At 37.1% G+C, this 24,676-nt stretch overlaps 2 protein-coding genes and 1 pseudogene across 3 annotated transcripts in view; 1 reads left to right on the forward strand and 2 right to left on the reverse strand.

Moving 5' to 3' along the window:
• The window catches only part of LOC105455941, a 43,255-nt pseudogene extending 32,548 nt beyond the window's left edge, over positions 1-10,707 (reverse strand).
• Positions 10,708-11,681: 974 nt separating this feature from the next.
• Positions 11,682-13,465, forward strand: LOC105455942 (syntaxin-17). Its single transcript, XM_011699652.1, has 5 exons — positions 11,682-12,126; positions 12,216-12,411; positions 12,502-12,713; positions 12,864-13,080; positions 13,219-13,465. The coding sequence occupies exons 1-5, from the start codon at positions 11,989-11,991 to the stop codon at positions 13,365-13,367; spliced, it is 912 nt and encodes a 303-aa protein (XP_011697954.1). The 5' UTR covers positions 11,682-11,988; the 3' UTR covers positions 13,368-13,465.
• Positions 13,466-14,174: 709 nt separating this feature from the next.
• The window catches only part of LOC105455945, a 287,400-nt gene continuing 276,898 nt past the window's right edge, over positions 14,175-24,676 (reverse strand). For both annotated transcript variants that reach the window (XM_011699655.1, XM_011699656.1), the window contains exons 14-23: positions 19,448-19,892; positions 19,108-19,360; positions 18,683-18,758; positions 18,410-18,583; positions 17,955-18,326; positions 17,680-17,823; positions 17,373-17,586; positions 17,163-17,279; positions 16,876-17,079; positions 14,175-16,795 (exon numbers count right to left, since the gene is read on the reverse strand). In XM_011699655.1, coding sequence (XP_011697957.1) covers positions 16,572-16,795; positions 16,876-17,079; positions 17,163-17,279; positions 17,373-17,586; positions 17,680-17,823; positions 17,955-18,326; positions 18,410-18,583; positions 18,683-18,758; positions 19,108-19,360; positions 19,448-19,892 — 2,223 coding nt within the window. In that variant the 3' untranslated portion in view covers positions 14,175-16,571. The remainder of the gene's footprint in view (positions 16,796-16,875; positions 17,080-17,162; positions 17,280-17,372; positions 17,587-17,679; positions 17,824-17,954; positions 18,327-18,409; positions 18,584-18,682; positions 18,759-19,107; positions 19,361-19,447; positions 19,893-24,676) is intronic.

The following is a 24,676-nucleotide window of genomic DNA, read 5'->3' on the forward strand; positions in this document are numbered from 1 at the left end:
TCACTTTTGTTTCCAATATTTCGAATGACGCAAGAGATATCAAATCCAGAAATAATTACTTTCCTCTCGTTTCAAATCAAATACGGTTTCTACGTCGCACTTCTCTCGCAAGCGAAAATCTAGTCGCACTTTCATAACCTGTTATCCTTACGAGTGCTAGCGCGTGAAAAAATATAAAATTTATAATGTTAAATATTAACATTTTATACATTGTTACACGGCTATAAAGAATTTAAATCGAATATGTTTTTAAAGAATATAAATGCTTTATTTGCGATCATATTTCACTATCGCGAATTTCACGACGGACCGTCCTTTTAATCATTTTATCTTCCCATATATTCTGATGGATAAACTTCCAGAAAAGTGCCTATAGTAATTGTCGATAAGTTAATTCACAGACTCGCTCCAAAGTACGAAGTGGTCTTTTACGTTGCGTGCCAAAGTGTCAGAACCCGCCTGGATACCGTAAGATTCAATTAGAAGCCAATGGGGTATGCAGTTTACCGTTGGCTCTCTCTTGACCCTTCTCTCTCTCTCTCTCTCTCTCTCTCTCTCTCTCTCTCTCTCTCTCTCTTACTTAGTGCTAGTGAACATTTTCCGAAACCCCATAGAGACATGCGCACTGAGCCGTTTGATGCCAGATGCTGCCGCGGATATTGGATAAAAGTTTCTCAGTTTTCGCGGAGGAAATAATTTCACAAGCCACGCGCGGGCCAAGGCTGCTGCCTCTCTTGCACCCTCTTGCCACGTTGCGCAACATTCGTTCTTTTGCAGGAACCAGCGCTAGGAAAGAAACTTACCAGGATCGGGTAAGACTCCCCTTCGGATTTTCTCGACTTGTCGTGTTTCTCTGTAGACAAAACGGCCGGCGACGTCACCTGGCACTTAACATATATGGTAAAGTCCCGATTCGTATGCTCTGTTAAAAAAAAAATTGAAAGAAAATGATAGAAATTGATTTAAATCGTTAATAAAGTAATAATAAAAAAAGGATTATATATTTACAATTAATTTACAATCCTTATCAGTTTCTTTGTAGGTACAATTTTATAGTTGGCTGCGTCCACAGCCAACATTGGTCACAAATTCCCGACTTTCGGTCTAACATTGCACGTCAGTGTTTAGCCGACACTGGTCGCGATATTAATTCAATATCACATTAATTCGATATCACCGATTTAACATCAATCATTTACTCTCGATAAATTCCAACAAAATAATAAAGAATAATAAATTACGATCAGAATTCTTATCGATCGAATTTTAAATTTACTTTTAACAGTAAATACAAAAAAAAATCATAGAAAACGGTAACATATCTTTTGAAAAAATAAAATGCTAGATTACGATAAAGTTTTTTGTAAATCAATTTTTATCATTTTCTTTCAAGTTTCTTTGTTATAACAGAATGGCGCAAAAGTAAAACTTTCATCTATTTTTCTCCTAATCGATTAAGAGTGTTCGCAAAAAAATAGCGCCATCATGATATTCTTTATTGAAAAAATTCTGTTATTGGAGCAAAAACGGACTAAGATTGATTAATAATATTTTCAAAATGAGAGGAGTATATTATATATATTATTTTATATTACTATATTCTACATCGTTGTATTATTTCTTCTGTTATAAAATCGTAAAGAATTTGATGAATGTCAATCGCATTGCATGGAACGCGTCCTAAAAATATATATTCAGTTTTAACAACTTCAATGACAGGTCCTTGAGAATTATTCTCCTTATATGAATGGATAAAAATATGAGTTGCGCATAAATATTTCAGCAAAGCATGTTGTCTCGGCTTATATTAAAGCACAATTGCTATCCCTTCTACTACGACATCTGGATACAAACACCATGTAATCGAATCTCCAAAACACCATCAGAGCGATCATACCTATCCCCATCCTCGTCAACGCACACTCCAAGCTGCATACTGTTATTTACTCAATACGATCGTCTTATCATTGATAAGCTAGGCGATTCCGTATAGAGTACATAAGAGAAAATCGATAGAGCAGAATACTAGAGTGCTTCGTACTTGAGGTTTAGTAATAGGATGAAATAAATACATTGATTAACATAAATTAACACGATAAAAAGGTTACGATTTTCGAAACGCTCATAACATTAAAATATCATATATCAATTATTTTACGCGAAGTTCAATGCATATAATTATTTCTTTCGCAATATTTAATAATTATTACAACAAAAGAAAATATTAATCGAATATTTTAGTATGCTATGTCATGTCAAAAATATGATATAAAAGTTAATATTTCTTAAAATATTTCTCAACTTAATAAAGATTTTATTGAAAATTAAAAATTATATTTTTACATATATAGATAAATTGTAAATTTTCAAATAAAAAAAGATAGAAACAGAAAGCAATAAAAGAAATGCACAATGCTCCAGGATTATTTATTTCATAAAATAGCAATTATTCATCCATGGTTTTTCTTACTATTCAATTAATTTCATCGCGAAATAATCATAATGTACTAGATACTGATAAATGCATGAATCACATTCAATATAACGAAGTCTTTAAGCTCACTTGACAAAAATCACTCCACGATTTTCAAATGATAATCTTGATCTTCGACAACTTCGCGATACGTACGTATATCGCATAGATTACATAGATACATACTTTGATCATCCGACGCGATATTGACGAGAACTTTTCCTCTCTTTAGTACAGAGTACGTTTCTCGATACACGTTTCAGTTTTACGTAACCGATCGGACTGACTATTTTTGTCGCGGATTTGCTTTTGAAGCATCCGATAAACAGCGCTGGATCGGTCTGGCTAAGTGCTCTCGGCAGCGAGCGGATATTACTCTGTCACGGTGCTCCAATAATCTACGGACAGCGTTCGTATAAATGTTTTTTTTTTTACTCACATAGCACATGAATTGTGAGTGATTAGTAAGAAAATGATAATATAATATCCGATACTTAAAACAATGTAATATTAATATAATACAATAAAACGAAAATATTTTTAGAATTAAGATATAATATAATTTATTAGTCACATTAAAAAGAACTTGGAAAATACTTTGAATATAAAAAACTGTAGCATTAAAATATTCAATTAATAAAAGCATTAATAAAAAAAATGATATATGTAATAATGAATTTTTCTTTCTATAATTAGTACTATAAACTTTTTTATAAGAAAGAAATAAAAATTTTAAATAATACATTTCTTCTAAAATAATTTAATTTGATTTAATTAATTAATTATATTTCTGTTAAACGTTCTGTTAACGTCTAGAGTATTTGGAACGAATTTATTATTAATTAATAGTAGAATATACAGAAGTAACATTGGTTTTACCGGTGATTTAATTTACAATCTAGCTACTGCTAGAATATAATTTTTACATTTTCTATATTTAAATAGCATGACAGATTAAACTAAATTAAATTAAATAAAATTAACTGCTTAGAATAAAATTTTCTTGTACTACACAAAATATCTGCAAGCGTTCTGCCCGAGATTTATTTACACTAGAGAGCACAATGTCACCGCAATATTGATTTATTCTCCTATTGCATATAACAAATCTTTCATAGATTACATCATGAATCAATGTCGCGTTGCCTACCTTTTTAAACGGCCACTCATTTTTTGCCATGCTCGATTTCTATCGCGTCCGTAGGAAATCGTAAAATCGGCACGTAAATCAATCGTGTAAGAGAGAGAGAGAGAGAGAGAGAGAGAGACCCACACGCTTTACATGCGTCATCAAGATTAAATTTCGCAATGATATTTTTTAATTGTTTTCATCTAGCGCATTTTAAAAGCTTATACGTTTGTAATGAAAGCGATAAGTAACTACCATAAACAAAACAAGATATTTGTGCACACCACTCGCATCTGCATGCAAACTCCATACATTTCTTATATGGATTAACATGCAACTCGAACGTACGTTAATCAAGAAGAGCTAAACGGTGTTGTGACGATATACCTAAGCAGGCAGAAAACATACGTGATAAACAATTAAAGAATTTAATTTTATTGCGATAATAGAAAACATGTGTGACGTTTTATTTAATTATTAACAGAATGGCATGATAAAACACGACTATCCTCAAATGCAAAATTTATTTGAGTTGTTCTCGATTGAAAGCGCTTCCACAGATTTGCATGTTCTTCGAATTCGTCACAAATTTTACGATATTTTAAAAAGAACAGGATATAATCGACAAATTATTACGTTCATTTTGTCAATTTTTCTTAACACAATTCTTTTCGATATAACGATTTATAATGCAACATTTATTCAAAAATAAAAAATGCATCGATCAAATAGACTATCGTTTATCTTAAAAATTTAACGAAATTCCCGCTGATGGGCAATTAAAAATTGTTGCACAACGTATACGTGACACGCACGCAAATGGTTTCTAGCAAACGCATAAAGATTGCCCGTTCGGCTAAATTTAATCTCGCGGAAACGGTATTATGGCTGCCGTGCATCGCTATTTGCTTGCTGCACGTACCACATAAAGCATGTAAGAGAGAAGTTGATCTCATATAGTGACGGAAAGCAATTTCTTTTCATTCCATAAGTGATCTTGCTCTGCCATATGCCAGCAGTAAATATGCTATGCGTATTTGATCTCCCTGAAGCTAGACATTCCATCTTCAGAATTTCAAATTTCAATTTAATTGATGAAATTTTGATTTTCCTCTAAAATTTTTACAGATACATTTGAAAATTCTGGCTAATAAATAAATTAGAGATTTAAAAGCATAATTAATTTAAAATTTTTTGTTATGCACAAATAATAATTTTTAATTAAGGATTATTATAATAATTTGCAATAATAGCAAGTAATATAATTTTTGAGTTATTGCGGTAATAGTTAGAGCTTTTCAAAAAATTCCAAATTTCTTAAAAAAAATTTAAGTAATAAATATTGCAAATAAATTTTCTGCATGAAAAATGTATTACTATCCAATGTAATTACATCCAAGAATAAATAAAGGAATTTCAATAGCGTCGATGATCATGTATTTTATACTCCAATTCCTAATACGTTATTGTATGTTACATGCTGCATATGACAAGTTACATTCTTTCCTGTCAGCATCAGGGAAGTGAGTGCATAATACCCTACTAATAATTTAATTTGTTTAATTAATCATAAAGTGTAAAATCGTATTGGTAATTCCTATTGGCTTAAATGGAACAGTAACGTGTCCTCGATTTTCGGTCTCTCGGAAGTAAATTGTTCCGCACGATTATTTCCCGTAATAAAAAAACATTTTAGTCGTTGCATTTTTAACACAAAATGCATCGCTGAATGCGACAAAACGATATATTAATCATCGTCAACAATCTGTCAAAAATTTATCGCGTATTTCACTTTTCAAAGCTGATTTAAATAATTAATCGGTTAACAGATATTGAAAGATTTTATTAAATAATAGTCCGCGATGTATCAAAACCGGCAAAGATCGGTTTTGTAACTAGCAATCTCATCACGCTTAATTGATAGGAAGATTTAGAACGCGCGCGATATTTCTTCTCGCAGCGATATTTCAATAACGCCCGCATGAAGTATCGGCGCGGACTGCCGATACAACCTCTATATTCAATAGACGCCTATCAGTTCTACGTCGTGAGCGACATTAAATCTACATTGGTTGAAATCGTCCTGCTTCTCTGAAAATCAGACGACTCCGTTTCAAGAAATCTGCCACCGACAATATTCATTAATATTTGCATTTGTTGGTGTGTTCACGAAAGAAGAAAAATATTTTTGCCCGTCATTTACAGCCGAGATAGTTTATTGCAAAATATTATATCGATTGTGTTCCCGACGATAAAAGAACGATAAAGAAATTAATTCGAAAATTAAAAAATATACAAGGCGCCGGGTAACGCAGTATAGGCGATGCTGACAACGAGATAATCGATGGGATAACGTTGCAATCAAAAATTTCATAAACTGTAAAACCATCTACGCGAATTTTATTCCATAAATTCCCCATATGAATGACGAAATCCATTTTAGATGGCAAAATTCGTGCAAATGGCACGAATGACAACACACGTCGCAGCCACGTTGGATTTCACAATTCGCCGTTTGGTTTGGCCAAAATGGTAAACTCGTTATCAAAAACGCTAGGAATTTCTACGTCGGAAAATTGAACATAAACTTCAATATTGATAATTCGTGATGATAGACTATCGAACTTGTCCTAGAGTCATTTCGCGGATTCGTTTCGCGATAAAAAAAATTTCTGTTTAATTAACTCGTAAACGTGTGTATGTAACAGAACGTGAATTTGATTGCGGGAACCGCAATATCGACGATGGTTATACGCGGTGCAAAATTATACCGGCGTGCACTGAGAAATATTTGAATATGCGCGTGTGTATGTGTAGGTAGGACGTTACCGTGCGCGGGACGTAACTGCGGCAAGGATTAGTTAAACGGTCAATGTTTAACTACGGCGCCGTTACGCAACTACAATTTGGCGACTTTGTCCGCGAATGCAAGACGGCAATAAAATCCACTTTACTAAAAGCACAGCCGAGAGAATTAATTCGGGCAGACTATTACTCTCCAGCCGGATGTCGCGTCATTAACGCCTCACCATGTAGCTGCGCTGTATACTAAATTATTCGCAAAGCTGTCGCCGGCAGTATGAAATAGTTACGAAGCGTACACTTCAATATCTATCTCTGTTTTGTTATTATTAATATTAATATTATTATTACATATATTATCATTATTATAGTTTAAGGTCTTTAATATAATTCATAATATGTTATAATATGCCGTATAAATGAAGTAATATAATTAGATGTTTCGATATGCATTTACCTCGCTACTTAACATATTTACGATACGTATCCACAATTTGCCGCAGCAGAATAAAATTAAACTGATTGTGGGAGACTGCGATCTCTTTTGTAGTCCGGAATCAATATCATTTTGGAATATCAATAAGATAATTATTAACAAGAAGTAAATATCGAAGAGAAACCATGAAGGAATCACAACGCTTTTGTATGCACAAGCAAAAGGAGGCGCTACCATTAAAATGCAGCGTGTTGGTCTGCAATCAGATCGGTAAGATTCCTAACCAAATCCAAAAGTAGTAAAGGATATAAGCTTGCGTCAAACTAGTTACACATTTTGTGGATATTTCTAATCATTCTCCTTTAATAATAAATGTGTTAAAATAATCAAATACGTATCGTTTTTCTAGAAATATTCGCATGAAAGTATAAATTAATTATCATTTGTAATTATTTCACTGAAATAAACCTTGATTGCGTAAAGTTACGTGTTGTCGTTCTTATGTTATATACATTTTCTTATATTGCTAATAATGACGAATAATGAATTTGACGTATATTTAAATAAGTATAGAATGCAGGAGACAAACGGAAACAGTTCCTAACCATTGCTAGCCGCACGACTGCATTCGAACGCTAGGCACGTGACTTTGTTACGAGATAACGCTACTTCCGAATTTATACGCAACCTCCGCCTTAGAGACTGCGGATTCGGATTCCCTAATTAACGAACGAGAGAGAAGACAAAGCGCGATTGCCGCTCTCTCTCTCTCTCTCTCTCTCGCCTACGGATGTCACATATAGTTAATTTTACATATTTGAGATATATGACGCAAACCAAGTCAATTGTCCGAACAGCAAATATATTTGGAAACTTAACTCCTCGCGATCTTAAGTCCATCATCATCAGTAAAATTAAAATCTAATTGCCTTCTGATATCCCCTTAATATGATTGACGAACAAACCAACATAACACATCCATGTTTCTATTCATAAAATAATAAATTTATCACAATATATGCATCTTCCAATATCTGATCGCTAAAAACTAAAACAACTTCAGAGTAGAATAAAAGAAATTTATTTTTACCAAAACGACAAAATAAAAAATTCACTTTAGTATTTCAAAACTTACAATAATAAAAAGAACATTTTCATTAAAACAACTTTCCATTACATTCAAGTTAAATTTCAAGGTTTCGTACTAAAGAATATACGTTAAATGCTAAAAGTATGAATGTTAAAAACAAAAAAAGTTAAATTGTTTCAAAAGAAAATTAATGATGTTGTAATACACAAGAGACATACTCGCCATTAAATAATTAAACAACTGAAATTAATAATTTAAGAAAAAAGTGAGTATCCTTTGTCCTGTATTTAACGCAATCTAGGTAGTGGTAAACGACGGAGGAAATCCTGGCCGGTGTTTAAAAGCGCTTCTAAACGTCCGGCGACAAAAGGTCAAAGGATCGAATATCCAGATAGCCCGCGGTAATTTGAATACGGTAGTTTGAAATAAAAGGTCACGCGAAAGCAGGACAAAACGGATCTCTGTGTACAGACGACGTATGGCGGCTAATGGAAGCCGGAGGAGGAATCACGGGTGGAGGAAGAAGCACGGATGGTACAGGGGGAAAATCAAGGGACAGAGGGAGGATGAGATGAACGGGGCGGTGAGGGGAGGGCGAGAGGACGAAGGGGAGGACAAAAAGGGGCCGGGGGTGGATACGACGAAGCGACAGAAGAGAAGACTCGATTACACGTCACCAGCAGCCCGGAGCCTATTTCGTCGCAATCGGTTTTTCATTACCAAAAGCTTCACCGGGCTTTATACCAAATTGTACATTCGGCGACCCTTGTAAAACTCACCGGGATTCCGCGGACGCACCGAGCACCCCGGAATCGCGGGGTAGCGCATAATTGATCATCTCGGTGCATACATCTCGCGTGCGTGCTGCCCATAATTTCCGTCAAACGCGGGATAAAAGTACGCGAATACACCGGATACCATTCAAATCTTCAATTCGCGGAAATGGATTGTGCATCAAAGCTAAAACACGATAAATCGACATGTCGATTCTGGCTCTCGTGAAATTCATGCATCCCACAAGTTTCCGACGATAGTTTTGCATCTCTCGCGTGTCATTAAAATTTTAAATGATACGAGCTGAATCTGAGAGCTATTTCGCGTTGAAAAGTGGCGGAAACGAAAACCGTCCGTAATCATATACTGTATACTTATGTTAAAAGTAACTATTTTGTTTCAAGTTTTTCCGAATATCTTTAAAAAAAAAATAATATATAAAATGGTAAACGGTATAGTTAACAGCAGTCCAATTAATAATCTTGTTAATTCGATAGTATTAATGAAACAATTACGTCACAATTTTTGTTCTAATAAAATGTTATTTCTCTAATATACTGTTGCAATAGATCGACGTAACGCCGAGAATTGTGCGTTTGTTTTTCTGATCCGAGTTCAAATCCGACCAAAAATATTGAATTCTTATTCGATCGCTATCTCTTCGAAGACAATGGGAAATCACCAAAAGTATCTTTGCCAAGACAGTCACCATGGAGCACGCGTGAGTATGCATCAAATAGGGACCACGATCTTCATTTAGGACCAATAATTTAAGGGAGAATACTATTATTGAGTTAATACAATTATTTTTAATTAGTCTGCTGTTAAATGCAATATCATTTTTTTCTAAACATGTAAATATAAAGTTTATGTTATAGATCATTTTGATTTTTAAATTATGTAGCTACATTTGCAAGATATCTTATTTTTTGCATGATCCAAAGTATAGCTGTGACAAAGCAATTATTATACATTAAAGTTTATGAAAAAATAAATGTGGCGAAAATATCATGGCAAAAGTTGTTTCTTATTAAATTCTTGTAAGAAAATTATTATATTTTATTTATATTTTGCTATATTATTTTTATTAGAAATATTTTATTAGACTCTCGCGTAAGAGAATTCTTTTATATAAAACAATTACATATTTTTAATTATTCTCTTCTCACAAATTTAATAAAAATAATAACATTGTTAAAATTTAAACATTATGTATTAGCTATATACATACATATGTAATTTAACATGTTCAGTGCCGGCTAAATATTATAGGTAATTTTTTTCCTTTATATTGTCAAAATGCAGTATTTAATATATTAATGCCTTTACAAATGTGTTGTTTTACGAAAATATAAAAGATTAAATTTTCCTACCATTTATTTAAAAAAAAACATTCCCAGGTAACATCTGTCACTGCAAATAAGACGTCTTTACTGTCTTTCCATCATATTATACCGCATCGGCAGTGAACGCGTTAAGAAGTAGTTAACTTTTTACTTCTCAGAAAACCGACATTGTCCGTTTCAAGTTTTGCATTTAGACTTTGGAAGACTATGAATTCATACAATTTGCGACTATATGAAATTCAGACCCTATATATAATTACAATTATTTCGCGCGTATACATACCTAAATTAATTCGTCCGTTCGACGGGCCGGCCGGCACTTTTAATACCCGATTGCACAGTGCGCGGTGTAGCGAGAAAACGGTATAAAGGTGTGCACGCAACGATTAACCGATTATGTTATTGACGGAACGTGTCAAACACACGATTTCGACCGAGCGGACACAGCGCGGACGCGCGGCAACGTTTTGGCACAAACGGCGCGGTTTACCCGCGTTACCCGTTATCGCGCGCGCCGATTAACCGCTTTTAGGACGATCTTTAGCGCATTACACGCGACACTTTATTCGCCGCACTCCACGTTTATATTCGCACGCGAGCACTGCTTTTTGATGTAACCGAAACCGCGATTCGAAAGCTCGCGTGCCGGCGGCGACGCGAAACCACGCGAACGCGCGAAAACAATATGGCGACGGAAGTTTCGCGGGCGCGCGTGCGCGGCGCCACGGGGCTCACACGCGGTCACGGGCGCCGCGCGCTATCGTTAATCGCAATTAGCGATTTTCCTTTTTCGCTATCACATTACGCGGCTCGTTATTACAGTTTGGCGAAATGTCACGTCGCCTGACGTTCCATTTCGCCATCATTTGCACAAAAGCGCACTTTTGACGAGCGATAAACGAGTGAAGTATGCAGCGCGTTCATCGAGGCAATATTTCGCCTGTATTTCACGAACAAAGCCCGCTTCAGACGCAATAATTCGTGCCGGAATTCACGATAGAATTCTATTTGTAGTGTTATGAGCCGTGTAATAAACGAAAAAGCGAGTTAAAATGTTAGAGTATGCGCGTGTACACATGCGCGTAAAATGTATATTAAAATACACGCGAAATTTACAAATTTATTACAAAATTATAAGTAGCATTGTATCCGACCAAAATTAAATATCATTCAAAATTGGAACTAAGATTTGATATTAAATTGTATTAACAAAGAAGATACTAATTTCATGAATTCGGCAACTTATTTTAAAATAAATAAAGGTTCGATCAATTTTTTAAGCAGTATATATATTAATCTAGAGACTATATTAAACATCAATAAATAACAACATCAACTTAGATGGCTTAGATACTGGAATATATAAATATAACTAAATATAGCACTTGACGAGTAATTACTCGCCTTGAGTTCTTACATATAAATATATAATTACATAAACAAATGTCACCTAAATATTTATCAGTTTCATTCTATTAAAAAAAAATGAAGACGTCAATAGGTACAAATAATTATTTGAAAATATTTATAAGCAGTTTCTCCTAAAAGATACATTACCTGCCATCTTACAGTGTTATAGTAAAACTTGTACCCGTTTTAGTACGAATTTACGACTACAGATGGAGATAGGATTCCGTCTTTTTTTCTGACAATCTTTGTGCGCGTGTTGCGTGGAGCAGATCAACAGCTGATCGTTTATTTTGGACAAAGCAAGAAATACGCGTGTGTGCATTCGATCAAGTAATAAAACGCAATTATCAAATCATTATCGTGTTTCATTGTCGGCCATTTTTTCGTTGTGATAAATTTCCGCTGTAAGAACTGCAAAAAGGCTGAAATCTAAAGGGGTGGATTTTTATGGCTCAAATCTGCAAAAGAGATACAGAAAAGTATACAGAACATACACGTAATTAAGCAGCGGAGAACGTCGCCAGAAGCATGTCGACTTACGGCTCATCGGAGAGTCTTACGATCAAGCAGCCCATTAGACGTCTGGAAATTCAGATCAATAATTTCAACGTCGCTATTCCGCATCATGTAAATTTGTTAAAGCGACATAAGAACAATATCAAGAAGGTATAAACTTGCACGTTTTACATATCTTGTACTTTTAGAGTCTTTGTTACGAGCAATTAAAATCTTTGCTTTCCACGCATTCTTTGCAGTTTCAAGATCAGCACGATTGGGAACAGGTACGGAAGGAACATGTGAATGTCTCTCGGATCATCAAGCAACTGAAGGAGTTGCTGTACCAGATGGACACTCTTAGAGCACAGGTCCTCGACGTTGACATAGGTAAATTTGACAAATTGACGACAAAGGCACGGGCAAGCATCATGAACGCGATCGAGGAGTACTTAGGTAAGTAACGTAACGTACTCTCCTATTCATACTCTATTTTCGTAAAAATTCTAAGACACTGATATGGAGATGCAAATGTGTATTTTACAGAGATGGAATTAAATTTTCCGACATCACCACCTGTGTCGCCTGCAAGCGAGCCACACGAGACTCAGCATCCACTTGAAGACAGTGGCATCCAATTGCAAGCAGAACAGGAAGACTTACAGCGTCAACAGACATGTCTACATGTTTGGAATCGTCTGCAGGGGGAAATACAACAGTTGCACGAGCTCTTTACGGAATTTAATAAAGTTGTGCATGTGAGTATATAATTTCATTTTCACGTCACGTGATAAATAGATAATTAAATAAAAAGTGAAGTTTTTTTGTGCATTAGCACGTGGGAAGGGCAAACAGAGTTTGTTGGTTTTTATTATTTAAATGGGTATTTTATTTTGTGACCCATACAGGATCAGAAAGAGATGGTAAATAATATGGAAGATAATATTGAAGAGACTCAAATCAACGTGAACGAAGGTGCAAGATACCTCCAGAAGGCTTCCGCATATAAAGTCGCTGCTTATCCCCTAGCAGGTGCTATGCTAGGCACGTGTATCGGAGGACCAATAGGTCTGTTAGCTGGACTAAAAATTGGCGGCCTTGCTGCCGTGGGTTGTGGTATTTTAGGTAAGTTGAATAAATTTATATGAAATTAAAATTTTGCATATTGAAATAATTATATGAATAATTAGATGAGACATGACGGAATATAAAGTAAAGAATTAAGACAGAATTAAAGTAAAGTAAGCAATTATTCGTCTTTAGGTTTCACAGGAGGATCATTATTGAAAAAGAAACAGATAGACTCGCGAAAACAAGAATCGCGTTTAAGTGATTCGACAATAGATCTAAGAAATGTTAAGAAATCTGCCTCTTGTCCTGACGATTTAAAACTAGATAAAAAACATTTGTGACAAACGATGACTTTCTCGACATGCGATATTAATTTTAAACATAAAAAGAAATGCACTGTTATATAATTGTAAATTGCTGGGATGCTTGTACATTATTCTATTTTTTGTGGATATATTTTTTATTTGTACATAAAAGCTATAAAAATTTTGTAAAGCTACATAGTTTAAAAATTCTTTGAGAGATTCATTTTTTAATTTTTAACATAGTATTTATATAACTTTGTACGCTTAAAAAGCAATGACTAGTCTTCTTCAAAGTGTAAATTTTTTAAAATATATCTCTATTTAATAATATGTTATATTATAAAATTATTGTACTTTTTACTGTTGTCATAGAACTTTAAAATATGAGCATGGCTTAAAATTAGGCTAAAGATATCTCTTTTAAAAAAGTAATGACTTTTATACATGCCTATCGCGTGCCTTGTAACTTGCGTGCTTTAAATCGTTGAAATATTTATCATCCATAACTTTTTGAATATTGCGGCAGCTTATAAATTGCTTTTCTTTTGAATTAATACAACGATTACATATCCGAAAATAAAACTTAATAAATGAAACACAACACAATAAAAATGTTTATATTAACAAAAATTATATAATTAACTTTATATATTTTGCACTTTAATATAAGTGATCTCGAAAAATATTTCTTTCTATACTTTAATCAAAAAAATGTGTGTTATGTAAAATATAAAAACTATTGCGTTGATCATGTTACGAACAAATCAAACTATTTGTAGAGATTTTACTACGTACAAAATACTCTATATGCCGAAATGGCGATTGTAATAATCAATCGAAACATATGAAACATCGAAATATTTATTCCGGCAAATAATTACATACTGGAAATGGTAGACATACGTGGTAGATAATACGGTTGTGATAACGTTCACAAAAACATTTGAGTTCTCTACAAAAGGCACCCAATACAGTATATTTAGCAAGTAATAAAATACATCGGTGTTAGACACATTACAATACTGAAATAATCGTGTGTTATTAAATGTAATATATACATGTCATTTATAATGGAGATACTTAATCTAGAGACTAAAATGTTCTACTTAAAAAAATATTAATAAATATCTAAGAACGTGTAATATTAAGTGACTATCGGCATATTTTCTTATTTAAGGTACTATGTTGTTATTATTGTTACTCCAACATCCCTAATTCAAAAGCAACACCAAACACGCATTCACAGACATGTGGAAAATAGAGATTGTTTTACTTTCTTTTCGCTTAGTTTTACTTTCGAAGCTCGGGATGCTCAGCCAGGTGCACCGATGTACGTATGGCATATTAATGTCATAATTTAAATTCAGATTAACACAATTAATTTATTAACACAATTAAACGTTTGATTGAATATCAAAATAATTAAATATAATTCGTAATAAAATAGGGTGCATCGGACTGTGCCAAAATTCTTTGTAGTACTCTATAATCTACGTCTACATCTTCTAAATACTTGCGACTTTTGTCCTCACACAAAGGATATGAAATAAACAGTTTGGTCACTATCCATAAGGTACTTACAATACCTTGATAGACCTTGGCAATAAAGATGGCTAATTAATCGATTTATTTGGAAGCAAGTGTAACAATGCAGAATCACATATTGACAAACAGCTATTATTTTACTCATATTTACTCCAATCAAGAGTTAAGGACTGTCTAAAGATTCATGAAATTGATCTCTTAATTCTTTCGTTTCTCAAATATTATCTTTTAAAATTGCTTGATTGCACTTTTTACAGATTTTAAAAGTAACATATTTATTATACTTACAAAAATATTACTGGTTAGCCGTTAGGTAAAGAGCGATTCTGCATAGTTGAATTCATTGATTTACGAAAGAAAACATTGTAGTGTGAAAAAATACGTAGTGTGGATTGTCTTAAGGCAAGCTTACCATTCTAATAGATCCTAAGCTATTCCAAAACATTTATCCACACATGTATAAAAACAAAAATTTATTTCTTAAACATAATAGTATTTAACAAAAGGAGAAGAAATTTGGCTTTCGAGTACAGGCCAGAGTTAGATTTACATCTCTACGACGGGTGATAAAGGTTTTACAAATGACTCTGACATAAAAAGAATATAATATTATATTAATATATATATTTGATATATATATAATCTGGAAATAATATATAGACTATCGGTTATATTACTTGTGGCTACATTGTATAAACCTTTGATATTACATTATTTTACAAATTGGTATGTATGTGTGCGCATTGATTTGACATTCCTGAATATATAATCCATAATCAACTTATTAGATGCATCTCTCTTCTCGAGAGATAACACCAATATAATGGATGATAATTAAGGAAAATATATATACTTTCTTCAATTTCTGTATGAATCGCGTCTCTAAGATGATCATATATTTTCCTTAATATAATACGATAAAAGCGCGAACACAATGTGGAATTGAAATATTACTATTTATTAACTATAATATAAATAAATGTATATAAAACTCTCTTCTCCCTCTCGCTCTGTCGTAAGTCATCGGAAATTTTCACGACATTTTCCGCCGCTGTTATCAGGAATGCCAATGTAAATGAGGATGGCGACAAGTGCATATCGTTTATGGTACTGTAGCATACCTCGACATGTGAGCGTTTTACATTTGATAGAACATGCTTGTCTCGCGTCTTCTTGAGCACGTTGGTAAAATTAAATAGACGGAATAAGAAAATACACGTTGCCATTACTTTAGAAACCAGCTATTGGTGAGCTTCACAAGTAACAGCTTTACGATCTCATAAATCTGTGGATATTTTCGAAGCGTATCAAAAGATAGATTCACAGACGGATTCACTTGAAAGTTGAACGTTAAAATTCGGTACCCCATCTCTCCGCAAACTTTAAGAATAAAAATCTACGTTTATGTAATGCGATTACAAGTTCGTAGCTGGGCACACGTGTTAAGCGTAATGCGGCGACCTACCGAATTGCATGCGACTTTTTATATTTTTCTCATTTTTCGTCGTTAAACTATATAGTTGCTCAAGGATACAATGTATTCTAGTGCTACAGTACGCGTGCGACGATATTATACCTCATTGTACCTATCTAAAATATGCCACGGTAATGTGCTACGTCTTCGCAATCATAACACAACAAGTGAATCAATGATAAGACTCGCTATTTCCCGATGTTCCCCGTGTCGAGGAAAGCTCATAGATTAATAGACAAGTCTTGGTCGTAAGATGTGAGATTCGTATCCGTCGAGGAAGCAGGGGTAACCGTTGCCGCTGTTGCGCTGGTTGGCGACTGCAGTGGGGTGGAGGTCGTAGGTAGATGCGACGTAGGACTCTCCAGAGTTGAATTCCAGTGACTTCTCTCGGTGCCGTCACCCCCGTCGTCCGACACGATTGATATATCGGCGATAATACCGCTTTCTACAGTGAGAATATTAATGTCATAAATTAGTGGCGATTTAAAAAAAAAAAGATCACCGAGATCGAAGCGTGATACTCACCAACGCTACACTGGCTGTTCAGTGTAGTACTACGATGATGCGGTCGTGGACTCGTATCTAATCCAAGATTGAGCGTCGTAGGAGGACCGCTGCTTCCACCGCTGCTCGAGGACGAACTAACGGAAATTACGCTGTGCGGCCTTCTGCTGCAACGACTGGAATCCTCCGTCATCGACACCGCTATGGAGTTTCTAAATCTGGGTGCTGTACAGGCAAATTGAAATATTTGTTTTAATATTCAGCAATGCAAGCGAATAAGTTATCGACAACTCGTGAATTACACTCACTCTTGGAGAGTTGAGCCACACTGATGGAGCGATCATTTATCTGATCTGCACTAGGCCTTATATCTAAACACGGCTTATTCCCAATGCCCATGCTCGACATTTCCGCCAGGCGCACTTCTACAAAGTGAAACATTATTGATAGTAATTCGCGCTCTCGCAAATATATAAAATTTTTATTTTTTAATAAACATAGCAAAGATGCTGAATCACCTCTGTTTCGAAGCGCCTGCTTCCACAGGAGGTTACTGAGTTCCTCGGTCCAGGCTTTCTTAATATCCTCACTCGCGCATTGCAACGTGTATGTATCTCCTGGTTTCCTCTTGCGGAACCAGATCTCGAATTTTGTAGGCGAATCCGCGATAACGGCAGTTAAACCGATATCTGTCGTTTTAATGCTATGTTTGTAGATGTAAATATCAAGGTTCTGAAAAAAATATACATATAAGTATAACGAAATGAAGCAAAAATACAGAAAAGTGTTAAGATGCACGCGGAGTAATATGTAGAAAAAGCTTACCTTCCTATCGGGGAATCTTCTTGCCTTACTAAAGAGTATAAGATCTTCGAACAGGAAGACTTGACGCAGGCATTTTTTGCCTTTTCCTTGCCAGACTAAAAATTCGTTTTGCCGCAACAGCCTGCCTTGTTCTTTCACATTTACCTGTAAAATAATATCATTGTCTGTTACATTATGCAATATAATTATGTTATTATAATCCTTATTCGTTTATTAAAATGGATAATTATTTTATTTTATTCTAAGCAATGCACAATAACAAAAAAAAAACTTACGTCGCAATCACGAAGCGAATCCATCGCCAAAAGATCGTTCCCGTGCCGAAGCTGAAATCGCACCATCTGCTCGGCAGCCCTCAAATCCGCTTCACCTTCGACCATCGGTTTCATACCATCTTCCTTCTCTTCTTTCTCCTCTTTGCCGGATAATTGTTCCGATAAATCTGTGCCGGCTTTGACCAGCTGTTGAAGTAGCAAAGCGTATTTTCCCATTCGCTGAACCGGCTTCAGTAAGTAACTAGCCAAGTCCATTTTATCTCCCAACTCTAATTGTTTCTGTTTGAAGAAACTCGTGCCGTATTCCGCCATTAGCGAATCGGAATTTGGTTTATTCTTATTGTACAAGGCGTAAAGATAGAATTTCTTCTCCTGCAAGAAATTTTGTTTTCACGTGACGTATCACTTTTGTATGCTTGGAACTTTATCGAGAAGTTCGATTTAGTTATGCTTACGTGTCGGAGGAAGCATTGTCCCACCAGCATGGGCGATTGCTCGCACTGCTCTAGTTCGCGTAGAAAGTGTTGACTGTGAAACTCGTATATCTTCTCAACATTCCCGAAGATCACGTTTCTCTGTCCTCTGAGCGCCTGCGGGATGTCCTCCCGCACGAGTTCCGGAATATAGTTCTACGCAAGAAAGTTTACAGATGTTACGCTCAGCACGCGCGATAAATAATGAAATTACGCGAGAAATAAACTTTAACGACGCGCATATATAATAATTACCTCTATTATATACTCGAGGGACTTCACGTAGTCTCGTTCAGTCTGTATCATCTCCCTCATTATGAGCAGTATTGTTCTGCAAGGTGAAATTCTTCGTTAACGACGTTACGATCGTATAACAATCGGTGCGATGGCATAACGGAAATTACGGTGGAACAATGGGTCGCTACTAAAATAGCTATGACACAGCAATAAAATGTCGCACCTAGAATACTAATGACTTCATTGCACTGTTCCATTTCACAGTTAATTCAAAATATTCCTTTAATTCGTTTTATCAATATCAATTTTCGACTTTTTTTGGAAAATTTTAGCTGCAAACTGATCTCGGAGAACGGTCAAAGGGATAAAAAAAAAGATAGAATTTCTTCTATTTTTTTTCTTAGATAGAAAAGATTGGTATTAAAGATGTACAAGCATCGTACTTTTTCGCCTTCATTCCTGGCGCGATACTGGCCGATCTGTGAAGATGCGAGTTCACCGGCGGCTTAACCAGCCTCCGCGGTGGCGGGCTTCGCGGAGGTGTACGCGGTGGCGAGCAGTCCAGAAGTTGCTCGGCACTCTCTCGAAGCTCGGCGATGTTGTCCAGCACCGGTCGACCACCGCTACCCCCTGATCCGACGCTTTCCATCGGACAAGCATAAGACGCGCTGCTGTCGCTATCGTCCCAGGACGTCCCTGGAACACGTATTATAGTTCCAACTTATATGGATATTCTTCTATACGACGAATCTAGGAAAAACGAAGGAAAAGAAGAAGTCTCACTTTTAGCCAGGGTGTCGTCCCAGGAGGTCGATTCGGAGGCGGTGAAGGATCTTCTCCTCGCAGGACTTCCCGGGGCGGACGTGGTCCTGGCGCTCTCGAGGGCTTCCGCGCACTTATTTCGCGCGATGCGACATTGCTCGAGAAGGACTTCATTACCGAGTTTCTCCGCCAGGGCTATCATCTCGGTGAAATGTTCGGGTGGCAGAGGCGGCCTCGCCATCAGGAATTGCTGGGACCTCCTCTCGCTCGCCAGGCGAGCCTCCTGCGCCCACTCGTAGGCGCGATCCTGCAGGAGGCAGCATCTCGACGTGTCCTCCAGGTACTCCCGTCTGTCTTCCAAGCGAGAGCCGAATCCTCGTAGGTGCTGCTTCAAGGATCTCGCGAGCTCCCGAAGTCCGCTCGTGCTCGCCGCCTCGGCAAGATCGCTTCCCTTGTCCAAGTGTCTCTGTAACACACAAAGAAGAACACAAATCAAAATGGCAAATGACACTCGTGCAAGTGTTTCGATTGTAATCCGCGCGCGAAATATAATTAATTCGGGCGCCGTATATTTTCTTTTGCGTTGCAAATTATTGCCCCGGAAAGTTCCATCCGGAACTTCATCTAGAATTTCATTTAGAACTTCGCGATGAATACGAGACTGTAACGGAAGCCAGACAAATATTTCATTCCTGCACCAACTCATAACGAAGGGCGTGATAAAGGACAAGAATCTGCCGTCTCCCGATGAGACGATATCCCCGGGTCCCGCCTGCGCGCGCGTCGGAGAGTTGCGGATCTCCCGCGGTGCCCGGCGGACCCGTCCCTAATGGAGGGGGCCATAAATCGACATATGGGGGTAAATAATGTCGCGATAAGCCAGGGGGGTCCGTACCGGCCGCCACCGTACAACACCGTCAACTCTCGTTTGGACGGATAACACATGCGTTTACACAGAAAATCCCGCGCGCATACGGCTCGTTCCGCCGGCGTATCGCATCTCTCGGCACGATGATACACGTACTCTCTCTCGCATTCGTGCGAGCGTGAAATCCACTTAGACACGGCTCGGCTGCATCCTGGAGCACGAACCGCCCGATCGAGTGTCCGTGACGAAAGACGCTCTCGTATCTCCCGTCCCACGATAGCACGGGATGCGCGATGCGCGATCGTGCGAGAAAGACCGTTCGTCGGCGGGAATCGTATATGCGTTCCACGCACGGTTACGCGTAATATCGACGATGTAACGCGCTCGTGATAAGTCGTCCGCGACTGAAAGAAATTTCTCCGGGCGATTTACTTATTAGGTATACATAATAACGCATTAATATGCGATCGACGACGCTTCGGGATGAGATGTGCGGGGGAAAAGACGCTCAAGGAGAGACTTCTGTATGAAGAAGAAAGTATTTCGCACGTAACGTCGATTGGCGTATGATGATACGCGTCACACGTTGCACCCTGATAAAATATCACGTCTCCCGCAGCGCCGTGAGACACTTTAATATCGTAAGTAGAAAGTGTGCGGTACGTAAGCGCTTTAGACGCGTTAACCATGCTGATGTCATGGGCAGGGAAGAGAAATGCGTGAAGTTCGAATATGAATGACCTGTGGGGAAACAGTGGGCATAAGCTATTAAAAGTTTCATTGCACTTTTACAATAGTTATTGTATGTACTCTTACTACATTTTATTATGCGGTAAGACGATAGTATTTGTAGATTATAAATTGCAAACGTGAATGAAACGAACTATTTTATTACATCTTGAAGTATCTCACTTAATTCAAATACTGGCAAGAAAACAAAGAAGTATAGATAAAAAAAGACAATGTTTTTATTTCATTGTTTTCCAAGAAGACCGGTTGACGTATTTCTGACGTATTGAAAGTGTATTTGTTAAGGATATTTACAACGGCAAGTGCACATTAATCTTCAACAATAATCGCACATTAATCTTTTAAGGAACCAGACATTACTTGTTAATTCGGCGATAAATCTTGTACTGTATCCCATAAATTTATAAATCAAATTCTGTCTCGTTCTTGGGAATATAATTACACAAAACGACTGTGTACCTTTTTTCACGATCGATCACTGAACGCGGCACGCGTTACGCGGGATGATCTTCGTTCACCCTGACGGCGTTCGTTCACGTACGTGCACGTGGCTGACTCCCCCAAGAATCTCGAATTATCGGAACTATTTTTTCCCTTCGCCTCACGCGCAAGCACGAGACTCGTGAGAGAATTATGTGGCACGTGCAATGCTGTATTTTTTCACGCTACTAGTAGGTATTCTCAAGTACTGAATAGCAGTATCAATATATCAATATTAATCACGTGTGCACAATCCACATAGGGTAAAGAATATCGTTCAGTTAATTTATCGCATTATCCTTTATAATAAAATTTTACTTTTCACATTAATTTTATTTTTCAAGTTATTACTAAATAGCGCGATAAATTTCGTATACCTACTTCATTCTCATCTGCCACACTAAACGCCTTGATTCTCTTAAGATAATTCATATCGTGCGACCAAGGTAATATTTTTAAAAATCATTTTCTCGGAAGTAAACTTTGATAAAACTCATCCTGCCGAAATCGTCTCGGTATAAAATTTGCATATGATCCTCTCGATGCACACGTCGGTGTAACGTAATTACAAACACCGTTGCAAACCGGATTTCATAAAATGATCGTCAATCAAAATCGTAAATCAACGTAAATTCACGCGTGTGTCGACAATATTTTTTTTCGTGCGGTTGACGCACTTTCCAATCAGGATATTGAATCTTCTGTCGAAACAGATCGATTCGCGCCCGGTTCATCTTCATGATTATAAGCGGTTTGTAGAGCACGTGAAATATTGCTCCAGGGGTCATAATATATCTCTCCCTCTTTCTTCTCTTTCTCCTCGAGTCGTTTAATCAGAGGGACCGTTTCGGCACAGGGTATAATCCTCTCCGAATAGGCGTGCGACCCTTTCACGCATTGTAGATGCGCGTGCACATATATAGGGGCGATTATTAAATTTCATATACCCAACAGCACACACGCCATTATCTCGCGGCACAGTCCATTAAAAGTCCACGTGTGATATCGCATTTTCTACTTCCGCTTCCGAAAGTGCTTCGCGTGCCTCGCGGTGTCGTTAATTGTTTGCCTACACAAGAAAACCAACCCGCATTTTTATGAAAGTTTGCCAATGACTTGTTAATTTATTGTTGCGCCCTCATTGCGACGCGCACATTCAGACTACCGCAAATCCTAGATCATCGTGAAAGTGTAATTGTTGTTTAACTATACTTAGATGTTAAAAGATCATCAAATAAAACACGTGAAATAATAGACACAATGCAACGCGTTATGTGTGCATATGAAGCTTCAAGTCCTCGACATGATTGTTTAAGCTGTACAACAATTTCCTCGTGCAACTGTATATTGAATATAAATGAGTGTAATCAAGCATGATAAATTATGATAATTGCATTCAACTGACGCAAATTGCTGCATCATTGTATAAGAAAGCGCGGACGATGCAAATCGATCGTAAATGCCCAGCTTGAGATGCCTCGACAGCATCGACTATTAAATGTACGTTACCCCCGAAGTTATTCCACAAATTCGTAATAATTATTACAACATGAAAATAGTACGTACGAATAATATCAGTACGGTGATTTGTGATTATCACGGCGGAATGTAGAAAGGTGCCTCTCAGAGCGTAATTGTTGAAGCGTGAAACCAGATTAGCTAAAAACGTGACCAACCTCGCAAAATGCATAGATTCGTGCCTTGCTTGCGAACGGTCGCGTCGAAACGGCGCTTGCTTATGTCCGCGCGTCCATTAATTGGCACGTATCGTTGATTACCATAATAGATTGTCAATTAATATCAAGGAAGTTCGTAGGCGCACGGACAAAGACCCCCTGACAGCGCTGAACACACGGCGCCGATTATACTTTCTAATTACGGCAGCACGCTGTATCCGTATTCGCCAAGAATGGAAAGTCCCATTTCAGACAGGAGATTATACTCTCGGTGTCTCGGAAAAGATTTGACTGCGACATATCTCTCTCTCTGCGAGGACTATGAAAGTACCTAATTAACGCATCCCCCTCGATCAAGGATACGCGCATCGTGATCTTTCGCAAAGCGCGGAGATTCGTGTCTTCACGTTTGACGGCTGGAAATAATTATAGCTGGCGTGTGTGCGATTCTCTCTCTCCTAGTATCGCCCCGCGATTGTGTATTTTGGCGTAACGCGGACGTGAGCAGATGCGCGAAGATGATATGCGAAAGAAAACGGGAGCAGAGACCGCGGAGGTTGGGCAAGCGCGGTAAAAATGCAAGTCAGTGCATCGAGGTACTTTAACATCCCGCGGCGTAGTTAATTATAGATGAGCTGTACGGACGCGGCTCTCTATGGACGAATACAATGACTCACATTTCTTGTTTGATCACGGTGGTCTTGCGTGAGGTCCGACTTTAACAGCCATATACGTATCGCGCGCGCTTCGTAAAGCGATGGTATGCTAACAAGTTGAATTCCACCTTGTGATTCAAGCATATCGCAAGTTATTTGTTTCCTACTGCAAACTGCTCGGCCTGTTTGCAAACAGTTACAAGTATTTGATCAACAATATGACCATTTGCGCGCGTACGATAAAGATAATGATAATTCTGAGCACATGTTTAAATCTCGAATCAACTTTGATTAAATTACTTATATCCGAATTGAAGCTCGTAAAACTTTTTAATTATTGGAAACATTCAGGTTGAACAGTATGTTACAGCCTACAAAATGCATAAGTTAGAGCAATTTCTTTCGACAGTATTACGCGCGATGTTCCATTTGCGACTGTCGCCAGACTGTCATCAGTAAATCGACATAGTTGGTTTAAATTGATCTACCCTTCTGCCATCCGATAGTTAGATCCTATTAGTACTATAACAGTAAGAAATAAAAATGGCACGAGACACGTGGCCGCAATATTATCCAATTGTTATCGTAGACTGGGACGAACCTTCAAAGCGACTCTTTAGTGCTCCTCTCTATCACTGTGCTCCATTAAACAACGTTAATTAACCGTTAAAGTAATCATACGTTATCGTTAGCTATGGGCGGGCTTTTAAGCCAAGCATACTTCTTGGCTCTCGTCTTATATGTATACTGGTTGTTCAACCGGTACTTGCAACATTTTTCCCGACTGTTTAACGAACGATAAGACGCAATTAGAAAACAC

This window comes from Wasmannia auropunctata, unplaced genomic scaffold (genome assembly GCF_000956235.1).
Source record: "Wasmannia auropunctata unplaced genomic scaffold, wasmannia.A_1.0 LD335828.1, whole genome shotgun sequence".
NCBI classification, from domain to species: domain Eukaryota; kingdom Metazoa; phylum Arthropoda; class Insecta; order Hymenoptera; family Formicidae; genus Wasmannia; species Wasmannia auropunctata.